Source organism: Rhincodon typus, chromosome 25, assembly GCF_021869965.1.
Source record: "Rhincodon typus isolate 14 chromosome 25, sRhiTyp1.1, whole genome shotgun sequence".
Classification (NCBI taxonomy): domain Eukaryota; kingdom Metazoa; phylum Chordata; class Chondrichthyes; order Orectolobiformes; family Rhincodontidae; genus Rhincodon; species Rhincodon typus.
The window spans coordinates 15,898,628-15,921,692 of NC_063356.1; the positions used below are offsets into that span (position 1 = coordinate 15,898,628).

Below are 23,065 nucleotides of genomic sequence, written 5' to 3' on the forward strand. Positions count from 1 at the left end.
TGTTGGACTGTATCTCAAGTATCCTTGTATGTAATTGTAGTTACATTTAGTTTATATTAATTTATGTATCTGGCTATAGAATTGCACAGAATGTCTCCTGTATGTGTTTGCTGTGTGTTCCACTGATTTTATCTCAGTAGGTTCTCTAGTTTCCTATGAAGGTTTGGCAGGCAATTAGGAAAAATCCTCTTTGGAAGTTTTGGAGTTTTATTTTCAAAGGATGATGCTGAAATTATCAGGATAAATTGATCTTTCCTGGGTTTCTTGTTGGAGGAAAGAGATGACTGATGGACAATCTGATTAGGAGTCCTTAAGATCATGACAGCTCTCAACAGGCTTGGTGTACTTGAGATGTTTCCATTTGTGAGGCAGACCAAAATGAAGAGCCATAACTAGAAGATGGCCACAAATAAATCCAACAGTGAATTCAGTAGAAACATCTTCACTGAGGAATTGATTAGAATATGGAACATGCTACTTCGCGGAGAAATTGAAGCAAGTAGCTTGGATGTGATGGATGGGAAACTGGGTAAATACATGAGAGGGAAGAGAATAGAAGGTCATGCCAAGTGGGTTTGGTCACGTCAAGTGGGAGGAGGCTTGTGTAAGGTTCAAATATGGAGATGGACCAGTTGGGCTAAATGACTTGTTTCTATATTGTGCAGGTGACATAATTCTACTTGTGATGGTTTGTCTAGGTAGATCCTTTTCTTTGGGTTGTGAACTTGGAAACATTGATTGCATTTGCTCTATTTGTAAATCTCTCATTCTCAGATTCTGCAGAGGCTAGTGGTGTAACAGGAATTAGGATAAGATGGGTATACTCATCATTTTTGAGGTACAGTTTATTTTTATTCAAGTTAAGACTTGGGTTGGAATAGAACAATAAGAATATGAGCTATTTGCTGATGCCATTTCAGAGAAGACAGTGAGACAGTAATGTTCTTTGTATACCTTTGCAAGCCAAGCAAATACTTACAAACAGTCAGCATTTATATGGTGAGAAGGAATGAGTAATCTGCCCTTATCTAGAGTATTCTCTCTTGTGGCTTTTCAGCAGAAAGACTAGTGCAAGATGGAACACCTGTACCTGCCAGTATACATGAAATGATGCAGTTAAGTACTGAACTTGTTGTTTGACGCAATCTTCTCTTGTTTACTTATCACCTTTTTACTAGCTTTTGGTAAGCGGAGTCAAAGCTGTTTGCTGGAAAGTAAAGTTTACATTGAAAATGTACTTGTGCTTGTACTTATACTATCTCTCTTCATGCTGCAAGAGCAGTGCCCGACACTACAGACATTAAGTAAAAGAACTAAATGACAATTTGAAATAGACAAACAATTATTTACTTAATTAATTAGTATGAGGGATATATGTAACTAAATTTGAACAATCAGTATTTTCAGCCAGTCTGTTGTTTTTTTCCCTACATATCCTTCTTTGTTCTTTTTGTCCTTATTTGCTTCCTTCCCACTTGCCTATGCTTTCCAGAAACTTGCTCTCAAATTTCTTTCTGCGCATGCTCTCAATTGTCCACACAAAAACAGAATATGTTGGAAAAGCTCAGCAGATCTGGCAGCACCTGTGGAGAGAAATCAAAGTTAACGTTTCAGGTCAAGTGACCCTTCCTCAGAACTGTCAACTGATGTTGACTGTTTGTTTCAGACTGCAACTGGTCACTTTGCTCCTCCAAGCACTCTGCTTTCATGAATTTTTTTATCGAGGAAAGTTGATTTCTCGACAGGATTTCTTATTGTTTACTAACTAGATCATTTCCTAACACACCACCTCCAATAATAAGCAGCTCTGAGTTCAAGAAACTATCCTCTGATTCGAGAATTCTTCCCATTTCCTGAGGTTGTTTAGCAGCTGCGAGGCCAAATCAGAGATGGAAGGTGGAAAGCTGGCTTTTCCTTATGATTCAAATTTGGTCAAAATATTATTTTATACTTTCAAAGATTAAATTTCTACATTTTACATTTGGCCTTTATTTCAGAAATGTGAAAATAAGCCTCAGAATAGTTACAGTGTAGAAGGAGGCCATTCATCTGTTGGCTTCGCATGGGAGTACTTTACCTCATTCTACTCCCTCACCACCTCCCAATAACCCTGCACATCCTATCTTTTCAGATGATAATCTAATTTCTTCTTGCATGCCTCAGTTGAAACTGCGCCAAACCATTTTCTCAGGGAGTGCATTCAAGATCCACTTGCTGTGTGAGTACTTTTCCTCGTGCTGTCATTGATCCTTTAGCTAGTTATCTGAAATAATTCTGTACCTGCTTCTGTCAAAGATACAAAGAACAGTACAGCACAAGAACAAGCCCTTTGGCCCACCAAGACTGTGCCGACACATGATGTCTTTCTAAACTAAAAGCTGTTTGCCTCAACGTAGTCTGTATCTCCTTATTCCCTGCCTATTCACGTATCTGTCAAGATGCTCATAGAGTCATGCCAGTTCATACAGACCGTAATCCCAAACTAAACTACTCCCACCTGCCTACACTTGGTCCAAATTGCTCCAAACATTTCTTAATCATGTACTTATTCAAATCTCTTTTAAACATTGTAACTATACCCGCCTCCACCACTTCTTCTGGAAGTTCATTCTACACACAAACCACTCATTGTAAAAGAATTTCCCCTCATGTCTTTTTAAAATCTTTCTCCTCTCACCTTAAAAATATGCTCCCTAGTCTTGAAATCCCACACCCCGTGGAAAAGACACCTGCCATTCACCTTATCCATACCTCTCTTGATTTTATAAACCTCCATAAGGTGATCCCTCCACCTCCTATGCTCCAATGAAAAAAGTCCCAGCCTGTGTGAAGTAAACTTCAAAGAATTATGTAGCTGATCCCAGAGGTCTCTCTGTCCCACAATACAACTTAAGGCCCTGCTTTTAATTGTATAAATCCTGCCCTTGTTTGTTTTACCAAAATGCAATACCTCACATTTATCCAAATTAAGCTCAGTTTGCCACTCCTCAGCCTATTGACTCAATTGATCAAGATCTGTTTGTACTCTTAAATAACCTTCCTTACTGTCCACTATACCACCAATTTTGGTGTCATCCATGAATTTACCAACGATGCCTTCTATATTCTCAACTAAATCATTTATATAAATGACAAGCAAAAGTGGACCTGGCACTGATCCTTGTAGAACACCACTGATCACAGGCTTCCAGTCCGAAAACAACCCTCCACTGCTACCCTCTGTCTCCTACCGTAAAGCTAATTTTATATCCAATTGGCAAGCTCACCCTGAATATCATGTGATCCTACTTTGATAACATTCTCCATGGTAAAAGAATTAGTTAAGTCTTTACTGAAGTACAAGTAAACAATGTCTATTGTTCTGTCCTCATCAATCTTCTTGGTTACTTCCTCAAAAAACATAATCAAGTTTGTGAGATGTGATTTCACTCCCACAATGCTGACTATCCTTAAACATTCCTTGCCTCTACAAATGCATATAAATCCTATCTTTCAGAATCGCCTCCAACAACGTCCCCACCACAGATGTCAGACTCTCAGGTCTATTGTTCCTAGGCTTCTCCACACATCCCTTCTTAAACAAAGGTATAACATTAGCCACTCTCCAGTCATTCAGCACCTCACCCATAGTTATAGACGATATAATATTTCTGAAAGAGTCTTCGTAATTTCCTTCCTAATTCCCCGGAACATCCTCGGATACACTAGATCAGTTCCTGGAGATTTATCCATCTTTTATGTTTTCTAACACCTTCAGCATTCCATCTTCTATAATATGAACTGTTTACAAAACATCAATATTTATTTCCTTGAGTTCTCTAACCTCCATTTCTTTTTCTCCTGTAAAAACTGACGTGAAATATTAATTTAATATCACTCCCATCTCCTGAGATCCAACACAAAGATGACCTGAGATAGTGGGAACTGCCGATGCTGGAGAATCTGAGATAACACGGTGTAGAGCTGGATGATCTTTAAGAGGCTCTACTCCCTCCCGTTGCTCTCTTGCTCATAATATACTTGTATAATCTTTTTGGATTATCCTTAACCTTATTTGCCAAGGCTATGTCATATCCTCTCTTTGCCCTCCTGATCTCCCTCTTAATAATGCACCTACACTATTTATACTGTTCAAGAGATTCATTTGAACCCAGTTGTCTATATCTAATGTACAATTTTTTTAATTCTTGACTGGAACCTCAATATGTTTATTCATCCATTGTTCACTAATCCTACCAGCCTTATCTTTCACTCTAATAGGAACATAATGCCTCTGAGACATTCTTAAACATTGCTATTTTATGCCTGTCCATCACCACCTCTGGCAGCCCATTCCAGGCAATTACCACTGTAATTGTTGCTTTCTTTATGACTCAGGAGAGAGTTGATCTGAGGTATTCAGAAATCTGAACAAATGCAGAGAAACTTGGCAGGGGAAGAAGGGTCAGTATTTTGAGGACACAAATTTTATAGGAGATGGAATTGAACTAGCACAAGTATGAGGTAGATTGTTAACATTGCAATAAAATGGTAAGAAAAAGATGTACACTCTTTGTTTAAAACTTGAGAACACACGTACTTATGGATTCTCTGTAAAAGTTATTGTAAGTAGTCGATACAGTGCAGAGCTGGAGGAATACAGCAGATCAGGCAGCATCAGAGGAGCAGGAAAGTCGATGTTTTGGTCCGGGACCCTTCATAGCTAGTGCCCTAGATTTTAGGGGTTTTGTTACAATCTGTTTAGCAATGTGATGCAGTTTTTTTTTGTTGTTTGCAGTTATGTAACACAGTTTTCACCTTCCAAATCCATCAGCCAATACCTTCAGCACTATTATTAAGGAGCTACAGAATATTTTTAATATTCCTCAAGGTTGAATGAATTGTATTTTAATTCCCCATCCTGGTTAATTGAACAATAAAGCATTTTAGTCCCTTTTTGGTCCACTTAAGTTACAGAATAAAAGTACAAATCATGCTTATTGGCTACATTGACGGCTTTGTAATGTTGAGGTTATTTCTGCAAATATAGTAAAATAAAATTACCATTCTTCAGATTATTGAATTAGTTATAATGGTTTGTAACTATTTAAGATGTTTAAGCTAATGACCATATCTCATAGAGGCAATAAGTCAAATAAAGTAGAGCACATATGAGATTGTGGTATCGTTTACAAGAACTGTTGGTACAAAAAGTGCAGAGAGCACTTACAAGAAAGTGATTCTATCACTTAGAATGAAGCAACACCAATTAAAATCTATGTAGTTAGCCAGTATTGGAAAGGTTAATGAAATGCCAAGAGACCAAAGTAGAATTGAACCATGCTTTATTTGAAGTTGGGCCACAATACTTAGTGATTAAGCACTCGCTTCTATTACTGAGCAGCCTCTAAGCTAGTGAAATGTCCGTAATATTACAGGAAGTGGTCTAACCACTTGAATAACTTACTTCGTTAACACCATTGACAGAACCAAAAATGGAACTGGTTAAGTAGATGCTGCACACATGCAATAAGAACGGCGAGAAAATTTAAGCAAGCGTCATGGTTAAGGAGTAAATGTGTTTTGGGGCAAATGGTTTCATCCTGTCTTAGAAAATTATGTCATAAAATAATTGTGGGGGAAAGAATACCTTACAGTCAGTAATTAAATTTGGTTTATTTTAATATCTATTATAGGTAGAAGGTCTGTACAATCATGGGAGTTTTTGGATGGCAAAAGTGTCCAGCCTACATGTTTTACATTTGACAACATTAGTTTGGTAGGTCCAGTGGGTGGAGTCCTGCAAACTAAAGTAATCAAGGATAGTATGTGTGAATATTCTCCTCTCCACTTCTCACCACTCTTCACAAGTTAGTAAGAGAAATCGGGGAGGGGTGGGAGTTGGGTGTGGAGATAAGAGGAAAGCAACGGAAGTTTATGTATTTTATCCATTTTCATAATGAGACACTTCAGAAAATCAAATACAATTACGGTCATCTGGTGATTTTTTTTTTGAAAAATGAACAGTTGTAGGTGTGTGTGGCTGCATTATATTAATGTAATACAAAAGACCCATGATTTGTCACCATCCATCATGTGTGGTGTTTTTTTTTGTTCGATTTCCTACGCAACCCATGTTTATCAGAAGTATGATTCCATTTGTTTTACTCAATTGTATTACTGGTAATCAATTGAGTGAAACAGACGCTTCTAAATAAATGACAAGTTTCCTCAAGGTACCACAGTAGGGTAGAATGTTGAGGTCCTTTTGATGGTTTGTTCAAAATGTTGGTTCAAATATGAAGATGATTAAGAAAGCAACAAGCAGCCAACTTTTCTACCTTGGGAACCCATGCTAAATAATCTGGAAATCATTGTGAAATGTTCACTGAAATCAACAACAAAGCTGCTTTCTTTGACTCTCCCTTACACAATGCTAATGCTGATCATGAACTCACTCTCATCAAATTTGGTCAACTGCATAAACATGATGGTCGCCTTTAACTAGTCATGATACAAGCAAAGCCATCTGCTCCTGAGAAAGTGAGAATCTCTAACAGTTGAATTGCCATCCTTCCTGGCTTTCCACTTTCTAGAACTGCGCTGCCATTTTTTTTAGTTGCAAGATATTGACTTCTGTTTGTTTTGGTGCTCTCTGCAAGTTAAACAGTTGGGACTCAATAACTTCTTTGTGCCTTTCATCAGATATATTGTGCTCTACTCCCCCTCCCAGGGTTACCAGTCCTATAAAAAGAGCTTCTTTATCTTCTTGTCATTCAGATAGGGTAACAGAATGAGTGAATAGAAGTCGTGACGGAAGCATGTTGCCAATTCAAGTTGCTTTGTTCCATCCACTAACATTTAAGTCACTTAATGTGTTCAAGCTCTCCTCATTCTCTTGACATTTCTTGACAACTTGAATCCAATAAGTGTCAATCATGGTCTGCAAATGATAGTTCATGCCCAATCCAGTTTTGCTTTTCATAGACACCCAGACGAAATCACAATGTAGACCTGTATTAAGATTGGTTAAAGCAATATACAGCAGTAGAAATCTGATGTGAAAGGATAAGAAATGTGTCCTTCTATAGAACACTCTATAGAATTGAGAATGCAGCAGTATGGAGTAGGTGCATGAAAATTAGAAAATAAAAGATCAGATTCCAGCATTGGCAGTTCTTGCTATCTCCGAATTAACCCTTTACATTTCACTAATCTGGAAGTTAAGCTGAATTGTTATCTTGAACCAGACTTCTCTCAAATTAACAAGCAAGAAGAAGACAACATTTGCACAAGGGAATTTATGATGGACATATCAATGTCTATAGTCTATAGTCAATGTCTATATGTCTATAGGTTTGATTGGAAGTATGACAACCACACTTAGGATAAAATAGATCTATTTTTGTCTGACAAGTCAGCAAATCTTAAACCTTCTCAAAGTTGACATTAATTAGGAAATGCGAGTGTGTACTTTGGCTGAATAATTTAACTATTTGATTTGTATTTAAAAATGAATACAACTGTCTTGCGTTTAAGTAGTTTTGTAAACTCTGCCATTAGAGTCATACAGGTTTGCAGCATGGAAGCAGGCCTTTTAGCCCAACCTGTCCATGCTGTCCAGTTTTCACAATTAATCTAGTTCCATTTGCCTATGTTTGGTCCGTATCTCTCCATACATATTCTATCCGTTTACCTGTCCAAATATCTCTTAAATGACAAAGTTGTACTCTTCTTCTCCACCACTACCTCTGGCAGCCCACTCCAGACACACTCAACCCGCTGTGTGAAAAGATTGCCCCTCTGGATGCTTTTGTACTTCTCCCCCTCGTTATTCTTCCCAAGGCTAATATTATTCGTAATATCTCCCAGATGTTCAGAGGTCTGTCCTCAAATAGCTCAGGGTAATGTGGATGCCAAATTCATCACGTTGATAATTTGAATGAATTTTAGCAAGTAATTTGCCAAAATAAATGGCTAATAAAAGGTAGAGTTTTGCAGTTTAGGTGTGGATCCTGATATCAATCCTAACCTCACACTGTGACGGGGGCAGTTTGCCTGAATTGTCTGGTATCTGGGCAGAGCATGTCCACAGTCCAATTGGTTATTGTGGGCAGGATCTTGAAGCTTATGGACCAACATTAGGTTCTCCAGCAAAGAAGGAGCTGCAGCCTGATGTGGTAAGCAAGGAAGAAAGAAGGTGCCCCCCCTCCACTATAAAGTAGCCATTTGACGTTTAAAATGGCCTCCGTCGACAGGTTACCATTGTAGAGACGAAACCCTTTCTCATGACGAGCTGTGACTGAAGCTGTAGCCATATAGGCAAGGTGGTGAGGGGTGGCTTCAAAGGATCCTGGAAAGCTGAGCCCTGGTCTGTCCCTGGAAGCCCCCTCCAGAAAGCGTTGGCACTTCTGAAGCACCCTTAACCTAGCCTTGAAGCAATGGGCAATTCCAGTTGACCTCTGATATTTGCCCTTTAAATTATTTTACTAAATTTTGCAGCTTAGTAGCATTTCTTCCTCCTGAAAAATAGATTACAGCAGAATGGTGCTGACAAACAAGCAAGCCAGCTGGTGCCTGGAATTAAGAGTCTGCTGGTCTCCATTCTCGACCCTAATTTGGGATGAAAAACTCCACTGCAGTTTCTCAGTAAAATTACAAATTCTTATCACTTTACAAGCAAGAACTCCCAGCTTTCCAACAAAGTTTAATGAATGAGAAATTATATTGGTGTTATAATTTATTGGATATCATCTTTGTAATTATTGTGAAAATAATCTTTAATTTTAGTCAATGATGAATTAAATGCCCTGAGTTGTTTACTGTGAAGCTAACACTGTCAATACTTACTATCATCTGCAAAGAGGTGAGAAAGCGCATGGTCCAAATTATCATTGGAGTGAGGTTACTTGTTTTCTGCGGTAGTGTTGAATGTGAATCTGAGCTGGCTAATGCTCTTTGTGGATCTCAAACAGAAATACTTGTAGATGTTTATGAAGGAACTCCATTTTCTTGTCTATGTATCTGGCTGATACCTCAGTTTTGTCTCTGTCTCATTGGCCAATCTTTTCGTGTTGCATTTCTGGAACGATGAAAGGGTTTGTTGTTGCCTTTCTGCTCAATCAGATTTTGGGCGGAGTTACGCAAATTTACATTTGGGCAGATTGTGAAATTGGACGGCTCAGATTGTTTTGTCGTTTACACCCTAAATGGGGCATCCCGACTGACAACCCAATTTGGAACAAATGCCTTGTAAATTGCAACCATAGAGAAGTGTCTTTTCTTCTGGAGAGTAAACCTGAAACTCCTGAAAAATGTGATTCTAATCTCTTCATAGAATTTGTGTAGTCATTTTATATATTGTAGAATGATGCAATTTTGCACTTTTCACCTTTTCAGTTACTAATGTCACTTTGAATTTTCAGAATAATGTAGGCAGAAGTTCCTTCGTGAAGATGTCCTGGAAATATAGGACTGGATACTACATTCCCTCACTGTGTGTGTGTTTCTGGGTGAGTGGTGGGGGGGGGGGGGGGGTGCCTAGCCTGCCACTTCCCCACCTACCCTTCATATGAAGGGTGGGTGGGCTTTTGGATTGGAAACTCATTGACCATATGTAAATAATTAATTAATGGTTAATTTAGCTTGTTCTAAGTGCAAATGATCTTGATGAAATGCTGCTTATACCAGAATATACAGCTGGTGTGGAAGGACCCTTGTGTGTTGGCAGTTTCCTTATCTCTGAGTCAGAAGGCCCTGTTCAATTCTAACTTGCTTCTGAGATGTTTCATAACAAGTCTGAAAGGATTGATAAAGTTGGCGTGGGCAGTTTGCCAACATCTCAATGAATAAAGGCAGGAAAGAAGTTTGTGTAGTGGAGCACCTCACTTAAGATGTCAGCCCACCCTTCCATGCACCTTTCTGTGGCTGCCCTGATCCCGTTCAGGCACTTTGCTGAAGACCTAGCAGTGCCCATTATTCAGCTCTGCCACTGACAGTGGAGTGGAATCAAAGAACCCTAGAATTATACAGCACAGAAGAGGCCCTTTGGCCGATTTGAGTCTGTGTTGCCAAAACAACGCCAAATCTTCTGCTGTTGTAGGCTCTGCTGTCGTAGGCCCATAGTCTTGAATGTGCTCGTGCAAGTACTTTTTAAAGGCTGTGAGGTTACCTGCCTGTACTGTCGTATAATGAAATCCCTCCATATTCACAATCTGGTCAAATGGAAATTTGCATACCTCTAACTGACAACCATACCAAAAACGAACCCTTTCATCTTTCCATAAAGGTAGTACACTTCAGACCCCCATCATTCTCTGGGTGAAAACATTTTCCTCAACTCCCCTCTTAAACCTCCTGCCTTTGACCTTTAAAAATTTACCCCCTTCTTATTGATCCCTTTTTATGAAGGGAAACAGCTGCCTTCTATCCACCCTGTCCACGCCCCTCATCATCCTGCCCCTCAATTAGCTCCCCACAAACCTTGTCTACTTCAAAGAAGACAACCCAACCTTGTCTACCCTCTCTTCATAGCTAAAGCACTCCGTCCCAGGTAACAATCTGGTGAATCTCCCTTTGTGGCCCCATAATACAATCACGTCCTTCCTATCGTGTGACCAGGACTGCACACGGTACTCCAGCTTGTCCTAACCAAAGGTTTCCACAGCCCCAACATAAACTCCTTGCTCTTGTAATCTGTGCCTCAACTGATAAAAGCAAGTGTCCTATATACCTTTTTTAACTACCTTATTAACCTGCCTTGTCATCTTCAGGGATATGTGGACAAACATCCCCAAGATTCCTCTGAGGCTCCTACTGTCCTACCCATCCATTAAGTACCCCCTTTTCACCTCTTCCAAACTGCATCACCTTACATTTATCAGGGTTAAATTCCATCTGCCATCTGACCAATCCGTTTACATTTTCCTGTAACCTAATACTTCCTTCCTCACTGTCAACCACCCAGCCAATTTCCATGTCATCCACATTACTTATTATAGTCCCCCAACATTCTCATATGATCTATTGCAAACAATAAGGCACCCAACACAGGATCACTGTGGCTTGACACTGGCCTCCAGTCATTAAGTCAATTTTGGTTCTGATTTGCCTAATCACCCTGGATCCCATGTGCTTTTAACCTCTTTTTATCACCTTTCATATGAGGCCGTGTCAAAGGCCTTTCTGGAATCCATGTAAACTACATCAACTGTACTTCACTCATACACACACTTGGTCACCACCTTGAAAAATTCAACCAAATTTGTTCGGCATGACCTCGCTGTGACAAAGCCATGTTGACTATTCAGATCAAACCTTACTTTTCTAAATGAAGATTAATTCCCTCCTTCCGAATTTTCTTCATTAGTTTCCCTACCACTGATGTAACACTCACTGGTCAATATTTCCATGGTTTATCTTGACAGCAGCTAATATGATTCTGTGGCTCCTGAGGGCAGTATCTGCTCCTGAGAAATAAGCAGAATTCCCTCGATTTGGCTGAGTTAACCTACTGGCAGCTTGTTACATTTCAGGGCTACATTTCTAACTCTGGTAATGGAATTCAAGTTGAATTTCGCTTATTCTACTGAGTGCTGTGTGAATAATAAAGATAACAAAGTGAGCAGATGTACAAGCTCTGCTTTGACAATTGTCACTTAAAAAGTGATGGTTTTCATTTCTTCACCTGTTGCTGCTTTCACGTTGTAGCCTGTCAGAAACCAAACTGATTTATCGATGTCCCTTCTTTAGGGAATTAAGGCAGCTTGAGGAAGATCGAGATTTGTAGAGGGCAGTCCCAGTCTTCATTGGTCATTCCTCTCTCCAGTTAAATATTGGAAATAACGTGCCTCCATCCCCCATCAGGACTGAGTCCATCAAGCCTATTCTCAATATTAATGTTCTTTTCAACTCAGCAGTGCTTTCAACTACACGGTATCTCAATTGCTAAAGTTGCACGTTTCCACCGCTATAATGTTTCTGCCCCTAACTAGTGCTATTTGCTACTGAAACCTGGCTTACCATTTTTAAACATGACTATCCTAAAGGTGTGCCAGCCAGCATCCATCCTGATTCCCAGTCTGTAGCCTCCACTTTACCAGCAAGACCTCCCAGCTTTCCAGCAGAGTTTAATAAATGAGAAATATTCGGGTGCTATAATTTATTGGATATCACCTTTATAATTATGCTAAAATAATCTTGAATTTTAGTCAATGATTAATTAAATGCTCTGAATTGTTTATTGTGGAACTAATACTGTTTGCGCTCATAATCTTCTGCAAAGAGGTGAAAAAGCGCATAGCCCAAATTATCATTGGAGTGAGGTTACTTGTGCTCTGCGGTAGTGTTGAATGTGAATCTGAGCTAGCTAATGCTCTTTGTGGATTTCAAACAGAAATACTTGTAGATGTTTATGAATGAACTCCATTTTCTTGTCTATGTATCTGGCTGATACCTCTGTTTTGTCTCTGTCTCATTGGCCAATCTTTTCATGTTGCATTTCCGGAACGATGAAAGTGTTTGTTGTTGCCTTTCTGCTCAGTCAGATTTTGGACAGTTACGCAAAGTTATGTTGGAGCAGATTGTGAACATGGACGGCTTGGATTGGTTCATCATTTACCCTCTAAATGGGGCACCCCGACTGACAACCCAATTTGGAATGAATACATTTTAAAATTGCAACCATAGAGAAGTGTCTGCTCTTTCTGAGAGTAAACCCAAAGCTCCTAACAAAAAGTACGATTCTGATCTTTTCATGGAATTTGTGAAGTCAATTTTTGTATTGTGGAGAATGATGTAATATTTTGCACTTCATCTTTTCAATTACTAAAGAAATTTTTGAATTTTCAGAATAATGTAGGTAGAAGTTGCTTGATAAGGATGCCATAAAAATATATAGAGTAACAACAAAGGACTGGTTATTAGGATTCCCCACTGCCTATTTGTATGTGTGTTTGTTTCTGTGTGAGGGGGCTATGTAAAATAGAGTGGGAACCTGCCACCTTCCCACCTACCCTTGATACGAAAGATAGATGGTAGAATTGGGAGCCCACCGACAATATGTAAACAAATGGGCAATTTAGTTTGTTCTGAATTCATTGTGAGAAGACACTGCTCATACTAGAATGTAGCTGTTGGACAGTAAGACAGTGGTGGGTACACTATTTTTAATTGCATACGTGAGCAAAGGCAGGAAGGAAGGCAGACTTCTCATTTTTTTTTGGGTGTGCTGCATACGTCTGGAGCATCTCCCCAACATGCATGATCAGTATTCCTCAATTGTGTAATAAGCATGGTGACTCAGTGGTTAGCACTGCTGCCTCACAGCACCAGGGACCCAGTTTCAATTCCAGCCTTGGGTGACTATGTGTCTGTGTGGAGTTTGCACATTTTTTCCTCGTGTCTGAATGGGTTTCCTCTGGATTAGCCATGGGAAATGCAGGGTTACAGGCATAGGGTCAGGGGTTGGGTTTGGTCGGATGCTCTCTGGAGGGTCATAGAGGAATACAGCATGGAAACAGGCCCTTTGGCCCAAACTGGTCCATGCTGACCATGGTGCCCACTCAGTGAGTTCCAATTGCCCGCATTTAGTTCATATCTCTCTTAAATCCTGCCCATCCAAATGTTTTTAAAATGTTGCTATTGTACCCGCCTCAACCACTTTCTCTGGCAGTCCATTCCATATATGCACCACTTTCTGTGTGAAGAAGAAATCCCTCAGGTCCTTCTTAAATCTTTTCCCTTTCACTCTAAACCAATGCCCTCCAGTTTCCAATTTCCCCATCCCTGGGAAAAAGACTATATGCATTCGTCCTATCCATGCCCCTCATGATTTCATACACCTCACCTCATTCTCCTATGTTCCAAGGAATAAAGTCTCAACGTATACTCTTAATATAGCTATAGAACCTCTTGGGATTATCTTTAACCTTATCTACCAGATCGATCTTATACCCTCTTCTTTGCTCTTCTGATTTCCCTCTTAAGTGTGCTCCTACACTTTTTATAGTTACCTAGGGATTCACTTGAGCCCGATAACATAAACCCAATGTATGCCTTCTCCTTTTTCCTGACCAGAGCCTTAATATCCCTTATTAGTCAGATAATAAACCTGCCAGATTTCCCCTTCACCCTAACAGGGACATGCCATCCCTGGACTCTTGATATCACACTTTTAAAAGCTTCCCATTTGTCAGTCATTCCATTTCCTTCAAACTGACTCAACCAGTTGCTGCTAGATTCTGCCTAATGGTCCCAAAATTGGTCCTGCTCCAGTTTAACACCTGAACCTGTGGACCTATCCTATCTTTTCCCATAGCTGTGTTAAAACTAATAGAGTCATGGTCACTGGACACAAAGTACTCTCTGACTGACACTTCAGTCACTTGCCTGTCCTCGCTTCCTAAGAGGAAGCCCAGTGTTGCATCCTCCTGAGTAGGGCCTTCTACATATTGATTTAGGAAACTTTCTTGGACACATTTGATAAATTCCACTCCGTCCAGGCCTTTTACGCTCTGGGTGGTCCAGTCAATACAGGGGAAATTAGAATCTCCAATCAATATTACTCTGTTGTTCGTGCAGGTATCTGCAACCTCTCTCCGCATCTCCTCACTGACTATTTGGGGGTCAATAATACAGTCTCAGCAGAGTGACCATCCCCTCCTTGTATCTAAGTTCTAACAATATGGCCTCATTTGATGACCCCTAAAGAATATCCTTTCTAAGCACTGTGTTATGTCCTCCCTTATCAAAATGGCAACTGCCCCTCCTCACTTACTTGTACTTCTGTCACACTTGCTGCTTCTGTATCCTGGGACATTCAGCTGCCAGTCCTGCCCTTTTCTCAGCCATGTTTCTGTTCTGGCTATAATATCCCAGTCCTCAGAGGCAATCCATGCTCTGAGCCAATCTGCCTTACCAGTCAGGCCTCGTGCGTTGAAATAAATGCACTTTAAACCTTTTCCCTTCCTTTACTGTTCCCCTGACTATCCTGAATAGCAAACTTGCTCTCAATCAGTGTAGACTTGATGGGCTGAATGGCCTGCTTCCGCACTGTAGGAATTCTGTGATTCAGCTGTCTTTAAACTGTGACAGAAAAAATGCACTGTGGATTAGTCCAGAACACACACATTGCAGCAGTTTGAACAGATAGCTCAACACCACCTCGGGGCCATTTTGAGATGGATAATAAAATGTTTATACTTTTTCCAAGAATGAGTAATAAAAAAATGAGGAAAAGAGCATTTTTGTTAGTTATCTACCAACTGTCATGGTGTCAAGACATTTAAACAGCGATCTCAGTTCTAATAAGGGATATCTAGCAAAAGAAATTTGGAATTAATTTTTTTTTCTTTGTATGAGAAACATTCAATATATTCAGAGGTATGTTGTTATATTTACAAGGGTTTGCAGTTTGTTCCAATTTAATATTAAGTCCCATCATTTGAATGAACAGCAAATGCAAAAGGCACAATATCAGCAAATGTGAATGTGTATTGCCATGTGAAAATGGATCAGCAATTCTGCAATCTACGAATCTGAAATTCGTAGAAAGCATCATGACTGTTGAGCCATATTATACCAGAAATGTTAGATTTTTTTGCCCATTGTAGATTTGACCAGGACTGGTGGTTATTTTGCTTTGTCATTCTTTTGTTCCTTTTGATCTTACTATTCACAGAAGTTACACCCACATTTCAACCACAAGGTAATTATTAAGGCACTGTAATTGGTTTTTCTTTCAGCAAAGAACTATAATCGCTCAGGGGATCTTTTCAGGATTTCAAAGAATTCATACATCCTTTTAGTGTGTCAAGGTCTAGAAAGTAAAATGTGTGCGCTGTAGCATTTTATCTTGACTCTGAAGAGAATTCTACCCTGATTGTTTTGAACACCATAGAACGGTATTCTTGATGATGTGACAAGGTGAGGAGATGATAATTTATAAATGGCTTTATAATTTTATTACACAAGGCATACTGTGGAAACCTTCTCCCTCCTCGATTCTGTAAAACCTGAAATATATTTCAACTTGCCATAAACTTGTCACAGGCAAGTTGAGAATGTTAATAAATGCTGGCCAGGCCCACATGTGAACAAATACAAAATCTTCATTTTAAAGGTCAAAATTAAACCTTTTTCAATTTCGGTATCACCACTCGCAATCTGCTCATGAGAAACATCCAACATTACATCTTCCTTCCTTTCCATTGTGACAGAAAAATGTTCAACATACAGAGCACTATGATATATAAGTGGTGCTAGTTTGTTTAAAAAAAACTTTTTAAAATTTGCTAAATTTTCTGCCTGAAGGGATTATTTTAAGTTCTTATTAGTAGCTTGTTGGCAATTTTCTAGCTGAATGTAAAAGGTATGATCAGTAAGTCTGCAGATGACATGAAAATTGGTGTTATGAGGGCCTTAGACTACAGGACAGGTAGACAAGGTGGTTAAGAAAGCATAATGGAAACTTGGCTTTATTAAACAAGGCATTGAATATAAGTATAAATTGGCTATGATGGACCTTTATCTAACTTTTTAGTTAGGTCACAGCTGGAGTACCATGTGCTGTTCTAGGCATTCACATTGTAGGAAGAGTGTGATTGCACACAACGAAAGGGTGCAGAAGAGATTCACCAGATTGTTGTCTGACTTGGAGTGATTTCAGCAGTAAAAAGAGTTTGGAAGTGTGGTTTGTTTTCCTTAAATCACCCAAGGCTGAGGGGGTATCTGATTAAGGTGTACAAAGTTATGAGGGGGCATAGACAGGGTAGAAAGGGAAAATATTTTTTCTTAGTAGAGCAGTCAACAGTGAGAGGGCACAATTTTAAGGCAAGTTGAACGAGCTTTAGAGGGGATTTTTGGAAATTATTTTTTACCCATTGGATGGTGGGTATCTGGAATGCACCATCTTAAAGGGTGGTAGAGGTGGGAACCGTCAAGATATTTTAGAACTATTTAGATGTGCACTTGAAACACTATAGCATACAAGATGCAGATTAAGTGCTGGAAAATGGGATTCAGACCAATGGATGTTTGGTGACTGGTGCGGACACAATAGACTGAAGGCCCCCTTTCCATGCAGTAAAATCCCTGACTCCATGACTTCAATTTACTTTTGATTCCTATGTTCTCAACATCTTAGCAAGTGTGGCATCAGCAAGCAAAAATGAAAATTAGGAAGAGCATTTGTAAATTGGGACTCAATCCCATGTGTAACATTCAGACAGTGAACTCCTCTGTTTCTCTGCTACAGTGAAAGAACTGGGACACCCAGACTGCAGCACCACCACTGGCAGGAACATGTAATTGCAGTGTCACAAATGACCATTTTGTAGGGTGAAGCTGGTAGCGGTCAATGTGGAGTGTAGGTGCTGGGGAGGCTAGAAACCTGGACACGCTGTCCCTATTCCTGGTGTGATAAAGCACTGGTGAAGCCTCCAATTTTGTAGACTAGAAGTGAGTGTTCATTCTGAGCCAGATGTGAATCACCTGCCATTGTATTTAGTAATCCTCATTGTGAAATGACCTCTCCTGTCATGTGGATGCTTGTGTTTTCATAATTCCCCTAATACTACGTTTCCCATCCCTCACATCCCCTTCACTGTTCAAGTATTTAAAACATCCAGAATTTGTGTAGAGTCAGTGAGTTATGCTCGTTAACTTCTCTGTTTTTCCTTTTCTGATAAATTGTAAACATTAAAACAAATTATCAATTTATCTTCTCCCAAATGAACATTTCAACTTTTCGGCTTTTCCAGTTATAGTCTGATACTGATTTCCTACCTTAGTCTTTTATTTTCAAATGTTTTAGCTTAATTTCCCAAGTAGTTACGCTTACCCTCACCAGCTCTTTCTTAGCTATATGCTTTTCCTCAGTGATATAGTTGGAAAACACATCTGTTTCCACATGTATACAGCTAATGTTCCCCCTGCTTGTCTACTTTACTGCTATCTCTCTTGACCTCTCCACTGCATCTGATTTATTGGATGAGCTGAAGTTTCCTGCAGTTGAGTATTGAGATGGTCAAAGCAATTACAAACTGCACACAAAACAGAAATTGCTGGAGAAACTCAGCAGGTCTGGCAGCACCTGTGGAGAGAAAGTATAGTTACTGTTTCAAGTTCAGTGACCCTTCTTCAGACTGTGTTTTTGAAATGTTAACTATGCTTTCTCTCCACAGATGTTGCCAGACCTGCTGAATTTCTCCGGCAATTTCTGTTTTTGTTTTACATTTTCAGCATCTGCATTTGTTTGTTTTACATGACAGTCTCTGTTCCCCAGTCATTGTCTGAAGCTGAATCAGACTGCTCACATCATTTGGCACCCTTTCTGACCCCACACCTGGTGTCACCAAGTGCCTACTTCCAAATCCATAACTTAGTCCATCCTGACTCCTGTTTCATCTCATTGTTGCTGAAACCTTCATCCGTGCCTTTGCTAACTTGTGGTTCAAATATTCAAGCACTGTTCTGACTGGTCTCCCATCTTAACACCCCTGTAAACTTCAGCTTTTCCAGTACATGCTGTCTGTGTGCTAATTTGCACAAAGTTCTGTTCACTATTCACCCCTGTACTCGCTGACCTATATTGATACCCAGTCCAGCAGTGACTTGAATTTAAGATTTTCATCATTGTTACCCTACCTGTCCATGGCCTCACCCTTCCTGAAATTTACTTCAGCCATCCAAGATCTCTGTGCTCCTCCAATTCTGATCTCCTATGCCCCTTTACTTTCTTAATTCCATCATTTTCAGTCATGCCTTTAGGTGCCTAACTTCCTTCTGCAAGGTTCTATCTCTATCTGCTGGCTCTAGCTACACCAGTACAGGTCAGTGAGCTCCTTCTACTGGGTGCTCTCAATACATAGAAGCAAGTAAACTGTTTATATGGTACTTCTAATTGGGTGGACATGTTGCATAATTACTGATGGGTAGGCAGTGTTGATGTATAAGATCGATTTCTTGCATTGATACTCCAGATTGATTTTTCTTTGAAAAAATGATACCTTCAGTTTGATGACTTGTTCGGGCCCTGCAAACAAACAAATTTAACAAAACTTTAACTTTCAGCAAATGGAACGAAGCTCTCTTTCCACTGGAACTAGCAGTTTAAAATCAAGATAATAAGCTCATTGCTGTCACATTCTTCCAAATGCACAGCATTCAAATAATTTGAAAAATCATGTCTAATATTTGCTTGGAAAGCAATTTCTACAAAAGCCCCAGATAAGGTGTAGGAAAGCAAATGCTGCATCTTTTGATGAGGGGTGTTCTCATATCAGCCATTCAAAGCGGTGTTAAGTGGCTCAGAAGAGCAATGCTGTGACATGAATACAGATACCACGTGTGGTTTCGTTTTGATTAATCGATGTCAAACCTGCATCTGGAAACCATCTGCACTGTCACGGAATTACGTAGTTGTGCCAGCAATATTGCCTTACAGGCTGTCTCTGATGCACTAAGCACCCTTTCTCTGAGCCACTTAATAGCCAAATTAGTGCCACAAATACTCTGAACAGGGGAAACACAGTTGTAACGACTTTTTTGTGGCAGGTCTAGCTTATGAATTTATATAGTCCCAATTAGGCTCCCATTTTGTCAACTTCAAACATGAAGTTTTACTCCATTGCAATCTATGTCGCTGTCAGTGTTTCGGTTTTAATTTTAGTTGACACGCCACACAAATGCCAAAGAATTTGCTTTCTTCAGTAACTGGCTGTGATGCCACTGTGTCAAAAATGAGGATTATTCTCTTGCCCATTTATTCCTCCTTAAGAGTTAATGATGTTTCTTGACGCAGTAACATTATGGCTGTTATAAATCAGAGTAAAATACATAATCTGACAGTGCTATGTGCCAATTCTAATGTTTGAGCTACGAAAAAGAAATTAAGATCTGTCATTAAAAACCTGTGTTTGGAATGGAGCAAACTATTTCACTACAGTTACATTCCTATTGCTATTAAATTTTAGTCTTATGCCAAATGTGTGGGGAAGTAACTGGACACTCTTTATTCAGTGGGTATTTTCAAGGTGTGAGGTGAAAAGCTTGGGTGTTTATAACAGCTATTGACTAATCTGGCAGTTTGACCATGTTCTGTCATCCTGGTGAACACGATCTGTGGCATGATGGATCAAATAACTAGAACGATTGGAGGGAAAAAAAGAAGTGCTCAGAGGAAATTATCAGGCAGAAAATATGGAACGGTTTGCTCATTTGCATGTATTGGAGAAGTAGAGCTTTAATTTCTCTCTTTATTATTATGGAACAAAATGAAGACTCATTGTACCACCACCAAATCTTACTCTTCCACTTTCTGGACCATGAAAATTGTTTTTCCCTTTACATCTATCAACGTTCCCTTCCTTGGGCATCACACAACCTTAGTGTCTATTAATCACTTGTTCTCGACCGGTCTTGTTTTCTGCATGTCTTTTATAAATAAGAGCATAAGAAATAGGAGCAGGGGGATGTGCAGATTTTTGAGCTTGCTTCTCCATTCCATAAGATCACAGCTGATCTTGCACATCAACTCTACTTTCCTCCCCTCTCCCTATATATCTCTGGCCTCTTTGGTATCCAAAATTAACTTACCGAAAGGACTGGGCATACCCAGCCCTCGAGTAGAGAATTACAAAGATTCATGACTCTATCTGAATATTTAAGATTGTGGAATATGGGGTTTGTGTGGGGGAAAATTGGTACTTTTGAGCAGATCAATCATGAATTTGTTGAATGGTGGAGCAGGTTAGAGGTACTGAGTGGCCTAATTTTTCTTTTTATTTGTTCATGGGACGCGGGCATCCCTGTAAAGGCCAGCATTTATTACCTATTCCTAATTACCCAATGTTAACCAGATTGCCATGGGTCTGGAGTCACATTGCAGGCCAGGACAGGTAAAATGACAGATATCCTTCCCTAAAGAACATTAGTGAACCAGATTTTCTTTTTGAGAGATGACAGTACTTGCATGGATGCTGTTAGGCAATCTTTTGATTTCAATTTTTATATTGAATTCAAATTTCGCAGTCTGTCATGGTGGGATTTGAAATTATGCCTGTGAAAATGTTGGCCTGAGGATCTGAATTACAGTTCTGTGATATTACCATCATCTCCCTCTTCTTTTATTTCCTATGTTACTCTGAGTGAAGACATTTTTGTCCATCTTAGCCATACATCATCTCAGCCCTTATCCTGAGTCCATTAAATCCTAGTCCTAAACTCTCCAACCACTCTGTCATGCACTTGTAGAAATTTCATATACCTGTCATATTTTTATAAACCCTAAAAATTGATAGGAATAGTGGCTCGATGGGTAACATATTTGTCTCCGAAACACAAAGCTGTTAGTTCCAATTCCACTCTAGCACATCAGTACAAAAATCTAGGCTGATACCCCAGTGCGGTTCTGGGGGAAATGAAAGACTTCCTTTGTACAATGGACTTCATGACTATTTGATGTCCCAAAATACTTTGCAGTCTTCATTTCTGAAGTTTAGCTAAATTGCCACAGTGATTTCCCACATGCAATGTGAAAACGATTGGATAAACTCATTATTTGTGTTGTTGATGGAGGGACCAGAGATAAGTGCCATGCTTATTCAGAATAGTGCCTATGGATCCTTTACATCCACTGAAAGGACAGGCTGGACCTTGGTGTAATTCGAAGGACTGTGTCTTTGACAGTGCAGCACTTTCACAGTACTGTGCTATCACATTATTATTTGTGAGCTCCCATATTTTCTACACTACAACAATGAGAATGCTCCTAAAAAACAGTTTCATTGGCTATAAGGCAGTTTGAGAAGACTGATGGTTTGAAAAATGCTGTATAAATGCAAGTCATTTTTTTTTTGTTTGTTTGCATTAGGAATTTTCAGCAGTACTGACAACTCAGCATCCTCACTGAAGTGAAAGTTAATGTCTCATGTTAATGAGGTTGTGAAAGGTAGTTGCAATTTCAGGAAAGGTGCAGTAGCATTATAGTGCTTAAAACACAACTGTTCTGCATGTGCTTTCATTTATTATATAGGCATCTGCATCAGTGTTTTGAAATAGTTGCTACCAGCCATTACACTTGTCATCGTTGAATCTGCATGCTATGCTGATGCATCACAGACACAACTCCATAACTGACAAGAGTAGTATTGCCCAATGTTTTTGTTTTCATCGTCATGCTATGGCATTCCACTGTTTGTCAATAAACATGACTGTTACTTGGCCAGGCAGTCCACGTGCAGAGTGAGTGGAAGTAGGAAAAATAAAGTTGCCAATCAGATGATAAATGACTCCCCTGAAATGTACGGCACGGAAAACCACACTGCCCGCACACACACACTTGCTGCAATGCTGGAGGTGTGAAAGAAGATGCTTGCTTGCTAGAATAGCATTGCAACAAATGTGCTTTCTATTTAACGATTCAGATTGGTATCCTGCAAACTAGCAATCATAAACATGCTTTTAACCCTTTGCGTTCTGCAGTGTTCAAAAGGTTTGCAGCTTGTGATAATTGGCTGAATTTGGATTGATTGCTTTTTGCTTTCTGCTTTCTACCACACAACATGTTGCTACTTCTGGTGTGGTTTTCTGCTGACACGCTGTTCATCAAATCAATCAGTCTGTTAGAGTTCAATGCGAGACAGTGAAGCTCCATTTGTAGTCTCAAAAACCTTTCCTGGTATAATTTAGTACTGAGAAGTAATGCAGGACCTTGAAGATTTAATGCAATTTAACTGAAGAAACGTTTTCAACACCAGAATACACTCAAATATTACATTGATCAGCTTTGAAGCCATAGTGTCATGCTGGTCTAGTGTCCTAGACTGTGCCAAAGGAAAATAGGAATCAATGTTGGAGCCATTGAGCTTCCAAAACAGTCTTGCAGATGAGGATTTTTGCTGAGAGATATATGGTGGGCTTGGTGATGTTCCGCAACTATCACCTGCAATCTTTAGCATGTTTAACAAATTAAGGAGTCCCAAGGTGCTTCACAGGAAAGCTCTAAAATTTGACTCTCAGCCTTTATAGCGCAATTTTCACATACAGGCTGAAAGCTCAGACAATGAGGTAGCTTTAAAGATAGCAG

The 23,065-nt window shown here is 39.6% G+C and overlaps 1 protein-coding gene across 1 annotated transcript in view; it reads left to right on the top strand.

The window, feature by feature from the left end:
- mapkapk2a (MAPK activated protein kinase 2a) overlaps nucleotides 1-23,065 on the top strand; it is a 66,221-nt gene that overhangs the window by 15,016 nt on the left and 28,140 nt on the right. The window contains exons 3-4 of the mRNA XM_048611825.1: nucleotides 2,030-2,051; nucleotides 3,497-3,512. Coding sequence (XP_048467782.1) covers nucleotides 2,030-2,051; nucleotides 3,497-3,512 — 38 coding nt within the window. The remainder of the gene's footprint in view (nucleotides 1-2,029; nucleotides 2,052-3,496; nucleotides 3,513-23,065) is intronic.